The following is a 13,336-nucleotide window of genomic DNA, read 5'->3' as shown; positions in this document are numbered from 1 at the left end:
ATTTGTCTAGGTCCCTCTATATCCTATCCCTGCCCTCCAGCGTATCTACCACTCCTCCCAGTTTAGTATCATCCGCAAATTTGCTGAGAGTGCAATCCACACCATCCTCCAGATCATTTATGAAGATATTGAACAAAACCGGTCCCAGGACCGACCCCTGGGGCACTCCACTTGACACCGGCTGCCAAGTAGACATGGAGCCATTGATCACTACCCGTTGAGCCCGACAATCTAGCCAACTTTCTACCCACCTCATAGTGCATTCATCCAGCCCATACTTCTTTAACTTGCTGGCAAGAATACTGTGGGAGACAGTGTCAAAAGCTTTGCTAAAGTCAAGGAACAACACGTCCACTGCTTTCTCTTCATCCACAGAACCAGTTATCTCGTCATAGAAGGCAATTAGATTAGTCAGGCATGACTTGCCCTTGGTGAATCCATGCTGACTGTTCCTGATCACTTTCCTCTCCTCTAAGTGCTTCAGAATTGATTCCTTGAGGACCTGCTCCATGATTTTTCCAGGGACTGAGGTGAGGCTGACTGGCCTGTAGTTCCCAGGATCCTCCTTCTTCCCTTTTTTAAAGATGGGCACTACATTAGCCAATGGCCTCCCCTGTCCCATTCATTGTTTTATAAACCTCTATTACAACTCGTCTGTGACGCTGCACTCTATAATGCTTTATAGAAATACGCTTATGAGTGTAAATATGACATAACTGGAATATGCTTTATGCAAAAGGTCTCTTGTAAGGTATCATTACAAAGTTTATAATCTACTGAGTATGGTCATCTTATTTGTATGAATGTATCATTCTTGTATCTGAAACTAGGAATAGGAAATATAACTCTGAGGTCCTATTGTAATTATGCAAAGTGTGGGCCATTAATGGTGGCTTGGAATCTTGATGGTTTCCATTAACCAGGACAATTGGTTGTAAATGGCTCTGTTTACTTGTAAGTCTTCCTGTATACCGGTGTGCTGGCAAATCGGTAATGAAGTCTTACAGTGACATGTGATCATGTCACCTGAACTGGAATCCATCTTTAACCTGGTGCTTTTCCATTTAGAAGGAGGGGTGCTAACCCAGATTGGGAGAAAGGATTCCCGCCTTGTGCCTAAGATATATAAGGGGGTCGAACAGAACAAAGAAGTTCCAGTCATGAGAAATCCCCTAGCTACCACCTGAGCTGGAGCTAACAAGAACTGTACCAGGGGAAAGGATTGGGCCCAGACTAGGAAGTAGTCTAGTCTGTGAAAAGAAAAGGAGTACTAGTGGCACCTTAGAGACTAACCAATTTATTTGAACATAAGCTTTCGTGAGCTACAGCTCACTCCATCGAATGCATCCAATGAAGTGAGCTGTAGCTCACGAAAGCTTATGTTCAAATAAATTGGTTAGTCTCTAAGGTGCCACTAGTACTCCTTTTCTTTTTGCAAATATAGACTAACACAGCTGCTACTCTGTAGTCTGTGAAAGAAGCTTATTGGAACATCTCTGAGGGTGATATTTTATATGTAATCAGTTTCTTCATGTGTTAGGCTTAGATTTGCGTGTTTTATTTTATTTTGCTTGGTAACATACTTTGTTCTGTCTGTTATTACTTGAAAACACTTAAATCCTACTTTTTATACTTAATAAAATCACTTTTTTATTAATTAACCCAGAGTAAGTGATTAATACCTGGGGGAGCAAACAGCTGTGCATATCATAGAATCATAGAATATCAGGGTTGGAAGGGACCTCAGGAGGTCATCTCGTCCAACCCCCTGCTCAAAGCAGGACCAATCCACAACTAAATCATCCCAGCCAGGGCTTTGTCAAGCCTGACCTTAAAAACTTCCAAGGAAGGAGATTCCACCACCTCCCTAGGCAATGCATTCCAGTGTTTCACCACCCTCCTAGTGAAAAAGTTTTTCCTAATATCCAACCTAAACCTCCCCCACTGCAACTTGAGACCATTACTCCTTGTCCTGTCCTCTTCTACCACTGAGAATAGTCTAGAACCATCCTCTCTGGAACCACCTCTCAGGTAGTTGAAAGCAGCTATCAAATCCCCCCTCATTCTTCTCTTCTGCAGACTAAGCAATCCCGGTTCCCTCAGCCTCTCCTCATAAGTCATGTGTTCCAGTCCCCTAATCATTTTTGTTGCCCTTCGCTGGACGCTCTCCAGTTTATCCACATCCTTCTTGTAGTGTGGGGCCCAAAACTGGATACAGTACTCCAGATGAGGCCTCACCAATGCCGAATAGAGGGGGACGATCACGTCCCTCGATCTGCTCACTATGCCCCTACTCATACAACCCAAAATGCCATTGGCCTTCTTGGCAACAAGGGCACACTGCTGACTCATATCCAGCTTCTCGTCCACTGTCACCCCTAGGTCCTTTTCCGCAGAAAATATCTCTCTGTCAGTGTTATAGAGGGTGGACAATGTATGAGTTTACCCCTGTGACAAAGCTCTGTCCTTGCCGCTGTGGGTCCCGTGTTTCCTGGGGGATTTCGCTAGCCTCAGAGGCTCACTGTGACCCTCTAGAGACAAGGGTCACAGTCTACTGAGCCATTTTCATCATAAGCCAGTGAGGGAGGTGAGGAGAAGTTATCCTTCCTTGCACAGTCTCTGTTGTCTCCCAGTCTCAGTGATTAATCAGGGGGCAAAGGGGGTGGGGAGGGAGTCTGGGCCTACCCTCTACTCCGGGCTTCAGCCCAGGGACCCTAATAGTATCAGCTATGGTAGCTGACCTTTTAGAAACATGACATGTACAATTCCCTGAGCTACTTCCCCCACAGCAGCCCTCACTTCCTCAAGCTCCACTTCACCCTTACCTCAGGGCCTCCTTCCTTGTGCCTGATATGGTGTGTACTACTCAGTCTCTCCAACAGCGCAACTTCCTCCCACAGCTCCTGACATGCACACCCACCTGACTAACTGGGAGGCTTTTAACTAGTTTCAGCCAGCCCCTGATTGGCTTCAGGTGTCCCAATCAACCTAGCGTTCTCCCTGCCTTCTGGAAAGTTCTTAATTGGCCCCAGGTGTCTTAATTGACCAGGAGCAGCTGCCATTTCACTTATCCTGGTACCAGGAATTTGTTTAGCCTGGAGCTAATATATCTATCTCCCACTACTTTTCTATAGCCATCTGGCCTTACCCGATCACACCCCGTATAAGCTTTATACAGAGTTAAACGGATTTGTTTGGGGTTTGGATCCCATTGGGAGCTGGATGTCTGGGTGCTGGACACAGGAGCACTTGCTGAGCTGTTTTCAGTTTAGTCTGCAGCTTTGGGGGCATAGTTCAGACCCTGGGTCTATGTTGCAGCAAGCTTGAGTGTCTGGCTCAACAAGACAGGGTTCTGGAGTCCCAAAAGGGCAGCGAAAATGGGCTCAGAGGTAGTCTCAGCACATCAGGTGACAGGCCCTAGGCAGTCATTTTCCATTTTGTACGTGTGCATCTCCCATGTTGTATGTAGAGTGGATCCACATGAAAAGTTTCTTCTATTTTTAAATATGCTACTGGTTTGAGTGACCATATTTCCAAATGGAAGACTCTTTTAAAGTGTGATCTCTGTACTTAACATAGAATCATAGAAGATTAGGGTTGGAAGAGACCTTAGGAGGTCATCTAGTCCAACCCCCTGCTCAAAGCAGGACCAACCCCAACTAAATCATCCCAGCCAATGCTTTGTCAAGCTGGGCCTTAAAAACCTCTAAGGAAGGAGATTCCACCACCTCCCTAGGTAACCCATTCCAGTGCTTCACCACCCTCCTAGTGAAATAGTTTTTCTTAATATCCAACCTAGACCTCCCCCACTGCCACTTGAGATCATTGCTCCTTGTTCTGTCATCTGCCACCACTGAGAACAGCCGAGCTCCATCCTCTTTGGAACCTCCCTTCAGGTAGCTGACAGCTGCTATCAAATCCCCCCTCACTCTTCTCCTCTGCAGACTAAATAAGCCCAGTTCCCTTAGCCTCTCCTCATACATCTTGTGCCCCAGTCCCCTAATCATTTTCATTGCCCTCTGCTGGACTCTCTCCAATTTGTCCACATCCTTTCTGCAGCTGGGGCCCCAAAAGTGGGTGCAATACTCCAGATGTGGCCTCACCATACCTTTAAAGAACACCTTTAAACTATTTTCCCCAACAGGTATTTTTAGTCTGACCATTCTTATTCTCATATCTGAATATTTTTTCTGTGATTGAATGAAATGTAATAAAGTAAAAAATATCATAAAATCAGCTTTTACTTTTTTTCTATTTCCAGTAGTCTTACAATACAATCATGTTAAAGAGCAGGAATACAAACATCAGCAACATTTTCGTTTATGAGGAATTTGCCTTCTTGTACACCAAAACTATGCTGCTCTTCCTAGGGGCTCAGGTACAATTCCATTCAGATACCTATATGATTTCTGGAATCATGGCAATCCCAGCTAATAACCCCTATGAAGTACCAGCAGATTTTTTCTAACTGCGAAGAAGCTTTAGCGGTGTCCTTGCTGGGTGATCAGGATCCTGCAAGCATGAACAATGGACATTTTCTAGGAAAGTGTAGCAGGAGATTACTTCAGGTCTTTCTCACATATCCATGGTGAGGGAATTTCACAGCTGGAAGCCTGGAGAGAACCACTCAACAGGACGACACAGCGCTGCACAGGGCTGTTAGAGATTACCCTGAAAAATAAATGCATAGAACACACACACACACGAGAATTAGCAAGAGATTCTCTGACAAAATAGGAGGAAGAAAAACTCAGCGGTAACAGAGAAGCAGCTCCATGGCATGTGACAGGGGTGACTGAATCTGAAGTGGACAGTCAGACAATGGATAAATAGTGCAAACTTCCACTGACTCCATTAACACTAACACCTTGCCTTAGACACAGATCATCATGTCAAATTTGGCAGTGTATATTTACTTGGTTTTCACAGACAGCCAGTTTAGGAGACTGGTATAAAAGTGGCAATACTGGAGGCCACCTCCTCAGGGGGAGATTATCTCAGTACTCGAGAAAATAAAGTGGGTAAAGCCAGCATAAACAGAGGCAGAACTAAAGGGTTCATGGTGTAGTGGTCAATGCAGTGTGCTGGGATCCTGAGCCCTGAACTGTGACTCCACCGACTGTGTGAATTTAGGCAAGTCATTTATCTTGCATGTCCATCAATTTCCCACCAATAAAATTCATAATAATACTAACCTACCAACAAGGTGATTTGCAGCTACATTAACTAATGTTTGTAAAGTGTTTGGATATCTTCAAAAGGAACATGCTAGAGAAGTGTTATATCATCATCATCATCATCATTAAAACCATTGGTCAAAATCCTGGAGTCCTTAATCACTTTTTAACCCTGTGTTTATTCTGGCTAACTTTTCTGTGATTTTAATGGGACCATTGTGTGTATGAGGACTGATTATTGTTTTGAAAACTGGCCCTACAAATTTACCCTAACTGGGAGCTCAACTGTAAAAATATGTGAAATGTATTTCTGGAAATGTATTTATGAGATGTGACAATAATGTTTTGTAACAAATGTTGAAGGGGAAAGGTGTGATAGACAGGGAGATAGAAAGACTGAATTAGTGTCAACAAAAAGGCCTACTAATATGCTTCAAAGACTAAGCTGAAATCATGCTTGATGAAAACAGAGTATGTGCAACCAGAAATTAATAAACCAAAATTGGTGTATCAGAAACTAGGTCTAACTGGTGAACTAAATAATGTGGGGATGGGATAATTACACCCACCATTCCCGTTGTGGTTCCTTAAAGAAAAAAAGACATTGGGGAGAAAAGATGGTGGCTGCTAGAGCAAGCTTCACCATCCTGGCTGCCACCCCCACAGTTTTCTGGGACCCCAGGCCTTGATGATATTGATCCTGAGAAATGTCCTGACCAAAAAGGGCCAGAGAGAGGGCTCCAGATGTCATCGCCATGTTAGGATATAGATATTCAGGCCTGTCTGTAAAGGCCTATACTCTAAGAATTTAGGTGTATTCTTATCACTTGGCTAGTGATAGAGGTATAAAAGAAAGAATCAAAATCACTGTCTGCTGGTGTAAGGGCCTTCTCTTACTGTGACAGTCTGAGGCCCTGTTCTTAGGCTAAAGCCTTTGGCTAAGCAGCAGAGGCAGCCATAAGCTGGGAAGCGACCGGTCACATCCTCACATTCCAAACTAGTCACATTGAAATAAGGTGCTATTGGGCTGTTAGGCACTATCAGGACAGGATTGTATGCCTATCAGCTCCAGAGAAAGGGAAGTGCCTAGAAAATGTAAAAGGAAACTTAGTTTGATAGCATCCTGTCTGGCAAGAACTCACTTATCAATAGCTGGGATGTGAAATCCTCACTTCTGTATTGCTTTGTCATTATAGTTCCCACTTTGCTGTTGTTTGTCTGTATAATCTCTGTCTGGTTCTGTGATTGTTCCCGTCTGCTGTATAATTAATTTTGCTGGGTGTAAACTAATTAAGGTGGTGGGATATAATTGGTTACATAAGCATGTTACAATATGTTAGGATTGGTTAGTTAAATTTCAGGAAAATGATTGGTTCAGGTATAGCTAAGCTGAACTCAAGTTTTACTATATAATCTGTAGTCAATGAGGAAGTGAGTGGGTGTGGGTGGGGGTGGGCATGTGGGTGTGTGAGATGGGAACAGGGAATGGGGGTAAGAAAATTGGAATCATGTTTTGCTAAAGGGGGAAATGGGAACAGGGAATGGGAGTAAGGAAGTTGGAATCATGCTTGGCTAAGGGTAGGAATGGGATCAGGGACACAGGTGTAAGGCTCTGTGGTGTCAGAGCTGGGAAGGAGGATACTAAGGAAGGAAACTGGAATCATGCTTGCTGGAAGTTCACCCCAATAAACATCGAATTGTTTGCACCTTTGGACTTCGGGTATTGTTGCTCTCTGTTGATGCGAGAAGGACCAGGGAAGTAAGTGGGTGAAGGAATAAGCCCCCTAACACGCCACCCCTACGAGCTCCAGCTGAATCCCAAAAAGCACCTGGGATGAAACGGGATTGAACTTTAACAGCAGCAGCAATCTCAACTAATTTCTTTTCTTTTCCCCAAAAGGCCAGTTACTATAATCTTTGATACCCTCTAAGACTGTCAGACAAGGAGAGGTCTCCTTCTAAACTCTCTCCAGCTAAAGGGAAAGGGAAGAAGGCATGTTGTTAAAAATAAAAGCCATACTTAATACTTTACATTTCAAATGCTTTATGTTTTTTCCTCTTTTTTGTGTCTTTAATAAAAGGTTTAAAGGATTTTTAATGGTGTATTTACCATGATAGTAAGCAGGATCAGGTCTTTGTACACCAAAGACCCAATCTTGTTCAACACTGTTTAAAATTGGTTAGTGATTTGGTTTTGGTAACATGTTTGGCATATATATTCTATCTAAATTAATACAACACTAAACACTAAGGAACTCAAGACTTAACCCATTTTTTAAACCACAAAATCCCCACCACCATCACCAATATTAATAACTAATATCAAACTGACTTCATATCACTGACTCCTGAGCCATCTTCCCAGGCCCACCCAGAGCCAGTGCTGTTCCTCAATCCAATCCAGTGGGCTTCTGTGTGGAACACCGCAAACAGGTCCTAGAATAGTTTTCAGAGGGACAGAAGAGACAAGGAATCTAAACAGGAGCAGCCTGAAGATTCAAATTCTGATGGGCAAACAGAGCAATCTAATGCCAGGGAGAGAAATAGTACATTTTCAAACATCCCTTCTATTTGGATGAGCCCTGTGAGACAGATAATTTCAGCCTCTTTGATAGTCCAGTGAATTCTGGGGCTTGTGGGATAGACCAGTGAAGAACTGGGAATTTGGAGATAGGTTGTAACCCCTCTTGTGGTGGAAATAAGAGAAGTCCTCACATCTGCAGGATGCATGAGGATCACAGGTGTTTCCCAACACCCTGTTGTTGTTCTTTACACATCTGTCAATGTTACAAATGAAAGGGGCTAACCACTACTGTGCCAGATATAGATTTTCCCATAATCCTATAGATCTCCAGGACAGATGTCCATTTTCCCATAACCATAAAGGGCTCAGAATCTTCACAACTGCCAATGGTATTGCTGCACTGTCAGGTCACAAATCAAAGTGCACAGGCATTTACCATCTCCTGGGCGTCACTGATCACCAGTAGATGTGATCCCTTTGCAGAACAGGATTCCTGGCTTGAATGCCAATCCTTTTTTGTCCTGGAGAAAAAGTAACAGCTGTGTCTGTAAGCCACCCACTGATCAGGGCAGCCTGGAGAGCAGTGACCTGTAAAGGGATCATAAATGTACCTTATACTTTACTTTTTTCATCTTAGAGGGTTGCAAAGTGTGCTGTAGATTAAATAAAGAGAATGTTCCCTCACTCACTGTAACATGGCTAGTCCTTTGAACACCAAGGAATCTTGTGGTCTCTGTAAGACCACTTATCTCTCTGCAGTTATATTCCCTAAAGAACTATTTAAAATGCTCCCATCCTCCGCACTGGAATAAATGACAGGAGAGGCTGGTGGTCCCCTCAGGATTCTGGGAGAGGATGCTTGTTCATTTTGTTCATTTCCTTCTAATCCAATGTATGCTCTTTCTTCTCTTCAGTGGTCCATCTATGACCCATCCAACTGCCTTTCAGTGCTAGGGTGCAGCCAAAATCATGCTGGTTTATGGGTCAGCTCTACTGCCAGGAAGTCTCCCATTTGCTGTACAGCCTCGGGCAATGTGGACAGCTGGTGCCAGTGCACCCACATCTCCACCTTCACTGGGAAACTTCTGAAATCAGCTCCAGTACCAGTACACTAAATTGATTCCACAGCTGTCTAAGCCTCAGCCTTGCACCGATCTAACACTTGCTGGACAAAGGCATGTGGCTGCGCTCCCAAAGAGTGTGGCTCATTCCACAATCTTTACCAATACTTTTCTGCAGTGACCCCCATCTCTCCACAACAGCAGCCTGTTCAGCCTTTCATCTGCAGTAACATCCTAGGCCCACTGCACAGTTTGCTTCTCTCCTATCAAAAAAGGAACCAATCTAATCTCTCAAGATTCCTTCTCACTGGGCTACAGTAACCACTAGCTCAAAAGTAACCAGGTGGATAATCTTCCAATCCCATTTGGGGAAAGGAAGTGCAAGGATCTACTGGCAGACTGGTCGGTGCAGCCTAGTTAACCTCTTCTGTGACTTTGAAGTAGATGCTCCTGGAACTGTTGCTGCTGCTCCTGTTGATCTTCATAAATCACAGCAAAGCTCAACCTGGGCTTGCTTCTGTCTCACTGGCCACTTCTGGGCCTTTTCCCTGTTTCACCTTATTCCAGACAGCGTTCAAATCCCACTCTGGACATGACGTGCAAATGGATGGGCACCCAACCAAGCAAAGGCACCTTGTGTCAATGTCCAGACTTGCAGCCACCCTGACTGGGAGCTTTCACAGGCAATGGGAGCAGCTGTTTGTACATTCCCCATCTGATGTGCTCTGCCCCTCCCTTGTGCACTCCTTCCTGGGCCAGGGAAAACTAGGACAAAATGTGCATTCAGAGATTTCAGGAAAAAAGATAAGGAGTATGGTTATGTGAAACTATTTCTCATAGTTCAGAGCAGATCCCTTGGGCCAGATACTGCTCTGAGTCACAACTGTAAATCTAGAATAACCCCCTTATTTTCAGTGGTGTCAGTCTGTATTTAAACCAGTGACATTAATATCAGATTTTGGCCCTTGGTGTCTTTCCTGAAAATATTTACCTTTGGTAGCCATGGCCACTGCTGCTCCCAGTGATACCAAGCAGAGGATCCCCAGAATCACTGCAATGATCCGCCAGGGAGGAGCTGGAACTGATGGGTCTGACAGGAAGAGAATGAACATAAAGATGGTCAGAGTGAGTCCCTGTCCTGAGAATCTGGGGTCTGACTATAGTTTGGGCAGCACCTGGACCCCAAACCTACCCACCAGATCAGGTTTGAAAGCCAGCTCCAAACTAACTGTCCTTGCATGTTGCTTGAGCAGTTGGGTACATTTCATGACTGCCAGAGCTGAGAGTCCTATTTTCAAACCTCAGTGACTGTCACCCTTATTTGCTCCTAGATGTTTTATCTTCTAAGTGGCATGGCACTGGGTAGCATAACAGAGGAACATTCTTACCTTATAATTCAAAAAAGTCGAATGTCAGTTTCCAGGGGTGGAGGAGTAGAGGTCTGACTATAGACATTAAACAGAAAATATGTTAGCAGCATGTTAACATACAATACCTTTGCTCCCAGAGTTCCTAGGTCTTTGACTCCTCTGCTGCTCAGAAGGAGTGTGAAGTTTCAATTCTGTGCAAGTCACTTCCTGCTCACTCATTCCTGGAGGACTGTAAGTGTGGACACTGTAGACTCTGCTTTAGTGGATGATGGTGGATAATATGCAGTGTAGTTGCAGATGCTTCTGTTCCAGGATATTAGAGAAACAAGGTGGGAAAGGTAATATTTTTGACTGGACCAACTCCCATTGGTGCGAGACACAAGCTTTCGAGCTACACAGAGCTCTTCTTTGAGATGACATTTAATGAACAACTAATGGATCTATGAGACATAAATCACAACAGGTAAGAAATCTCAAGACATTGCAATGATTGGTTTAAATAACTACATTACAATAATCTGTATCAGGAGGAACAGAAATGCGAGAGGAAATGGCGTAATGTAGGACATCAGTGCAGCACATGCATCTTATCTTTTTTTTCTGTTATCTGCCCTCTATTTAAACATGAACAATTAAAATATATTTTGGCTACCTCTGAGCCTCACAGAAACTGATGTTAAAATGGAACAACCTAAACCCCCTTTAATATTTTATACAGTGGTTTAGATTGCAAACTTTTCAGGGCTGGGACTGTCTCTCACTATGTTTTAGTACATTATCTAGTACAATGCTTCCCTGATCTTGGTCGGAGCCTCTAGGCTGTACTTTCATACAAATAATAAATAATCATAGTAATTCTATATACAGTATTTTGTTCTCCAAAGTGCCACCCATCTACAGAGAAATGAGGGGCTATCATTACTAGATAGATTCAGGTTATAAGAGGCTTGGAGGAGACAGTCAAAAGGATACAGGATAAAAAAAATTGAGGCTGGAAAAAGCATTCCCATGCGTCCTCTTAAAAATGGACTTGAAAAATCCTACTCTTGGGAGCAATTCAATAGTCCGAGGGATATGTGTAAGTGTGAAAGGGACAATGGACAGGATGGCCTTGTCATTCAAGGTCTTTTCTGCCTTTGATTTTTAGGTTTCATTAACGCTATTTGATAATAAGAAATCATGGAAAGGGATCACCTGTATTCACTACTGCTAACAGATATTGACTAATATGTAGAAAAGTAATATTCAGCTCCAACTGTCTGTAGCACTTAGAACAAGAGTTTATGGTTGTGGTAGCAATATTATTTTTAGTTCTGTATTCTTTTATCCTTGGCGTAATGTGTGTTCATTTTCATTAGTACAAACCAAGGCATTATTCCTAGATCCATTTAGTACCAGTACAGGACTGTTCTGCACACTGTTGGTTTCCTCCTGCAATTTGCTGAGCAACTTCTTTAAATTGCTGAGTATCTATGGCATTAATAGGATCTGAGGGTGCTCAGCCTCTTGCTGTATCAGACCCTTTATCACTTGTCCTTTCCATTTTTAAATAATTTAAGTGATTGCATTCTCACCAGTTCCTTTGGGAAGCTATTGAATAGTCACTCACTGTTGTAAAATGTTTGTAGTGTCTAATGCAAATTTTTCTTAATTCTATACCATTGTATCTATACAAATTATATTCTGGATTATACAGAACAATCTCTTTCTCTGTCCTTTGTGTTTACATCTCCCAATATTTGTAGACTGTTTCATGCTCTCCAAAATCTCTTATTTTGACATTAGTTAGCAACCATAGCCTATACCTACTCCCTTCTTTTTAGCTTCCCTCATACTTCATTAATGAATCGATCTTGCCCTTAATCACTGTTTTTATTCCTCCTCTGAATATCCTTAGATTTTAGTATATCCTACATGTTTTTCATATGGAGATGCCCAGAACAGAATGCAGAATTCTAGATATGGCATCCTGCTCTGTGACAAGCTATTTCTGCTTAAACAAATCTAAATTAGCTATTGTCTGCTATACTATTCTGTCCATTTTTACCCTATATTAGAATTGCTGATCTCCAAAATGTCTTTTGTACTATTAAATCTCATTGTTTTAGAATATTTTCACCCAGATTCATTTTGTCCGGCTTGGTTCTCACCTTATTTCCTGTCAATGTTTCTAAATTCTCTAGGTTGCAGAGTCCTTCATGATGTTCCCAACACTTTTCCATGTCAATATTGTGTTATTCACTCATTTTTACAGATCATGAATAAAATACATAAGTAAACCCAGACACGATAGAGTTCTCTGGGGTACTCAACTAGACACCGTCTTCACAAACAAGTTCATATGGTTCATTTAACTTCTCCCTTCGTTTACAACTGTGACAAAGGCTGGGGAACAGCAGCTGTACCAGCATTCTGATCACTGGAGCACCAATTAAATCACCCCAGAGTAAACCTGAGGGGCAAAGCTTGTGGATGGAATGGAGAGAGCTACAAGGCTAATTAAGCCAATTAGCCCTGAAAGTAGAAAGGCACAGGGAGAAAGTACTTGAGGGGAAGAAAGAGACTGGTAGGCTTTTCAGAGTCAGAGCCAGGAGCAATGTCTCACGGGAACATAACTTCTGTGTCCTTAAGGTTAGTAAGCGATTGTAAATACAGAACTGCGCGTCCGTAAAGGTGGTGGGAAAGAACAGTGTAAATTAATTACCCAAGGTGTTTTGACCAGAAGACGGTCTCCAAGTTAGAAAAGAGACAGGTGTGGGACCATGCCCTGTCACAACAGCCTTCAAAACAAATCACTTCATCTATAATGTAAACTGTTCTCTCAAACATATTTTCTTGAGAGCCTATAACAAATGTTTCCTGTTATCCCTATATACTGAATCTACCAATTTCTTTGTGAGATGCTGAACTACTAGATTTTGCCTTTAAAGGTAAAATAACTGGAGATGGGGCCATATGATTTCTCTAAAGTTCAACGTTGTTGAGACCCAGGAATTTAGATCAGACATCTCTATAGCTAATGCATGTTACCCCAAGGAGGAGTAGGGCATAGAACTATAAACAGAAAACTACACATCATCTGGACTGTCTCACAAGTAAATCTTTAAATATACCATCCATACCACTTTTCCTAACCTATAAACACAGAAAAATAAAATCAAAGTTATACCGCTATATAGTAATTTTCATGGTAAGCACTCTCAT

At 42.7% G+C, this 13,336-nt stretch overlaps 1 protein-coding gene across 1 annotated transcript; it reads right to left on the bottom strand.

Annotated features, from left to right (window-relative positions):
* Positions 1-4,384: 4,384 nt before the first annotated feature.
* Positions 4,385-10,351, bottom strand: LOC311511644 (killer cell lectin-like receptor subfamily G member 1; the record flags this gene model as incomplete). The annotated part of the gene is made up of 5 exons (XM_084612400.1): positions 4,385-4,671; positions 7,510-7,613; positions 8,138-8,289; positions 9,754-9,852; positions 10,258-10,351. 5 exons carry the CDS (start codon positions 10,349-10,351, stop codon positions 4,560-4,562), a joined length of 561 nt encoding a protein of 186 aa, XP_084468526.1. The 3' UTR covers positions 4,385-4,559.
* Positions 10,352-13,336: the final 2,985 nt, after the last annotated feature.

This window comes from Lepidochelys olivacea (genome assembly GCF_965140295.1).
Source record: "Lepidochelys olivacea isolate rLepOli2 genome assembly, chromosome: 1".
Taxonomy (NCBI): Eukaryota; Metazoa; Chordata; order Testudines; family Cheloniidae; genus Lepidochelys; species Lepidochelys olivacea.
The sequence above is the reverse complement of the archived record's forward strand: the minus strand, read 5'-3'. Positions and strand labels throughout refer to the sequence as shown.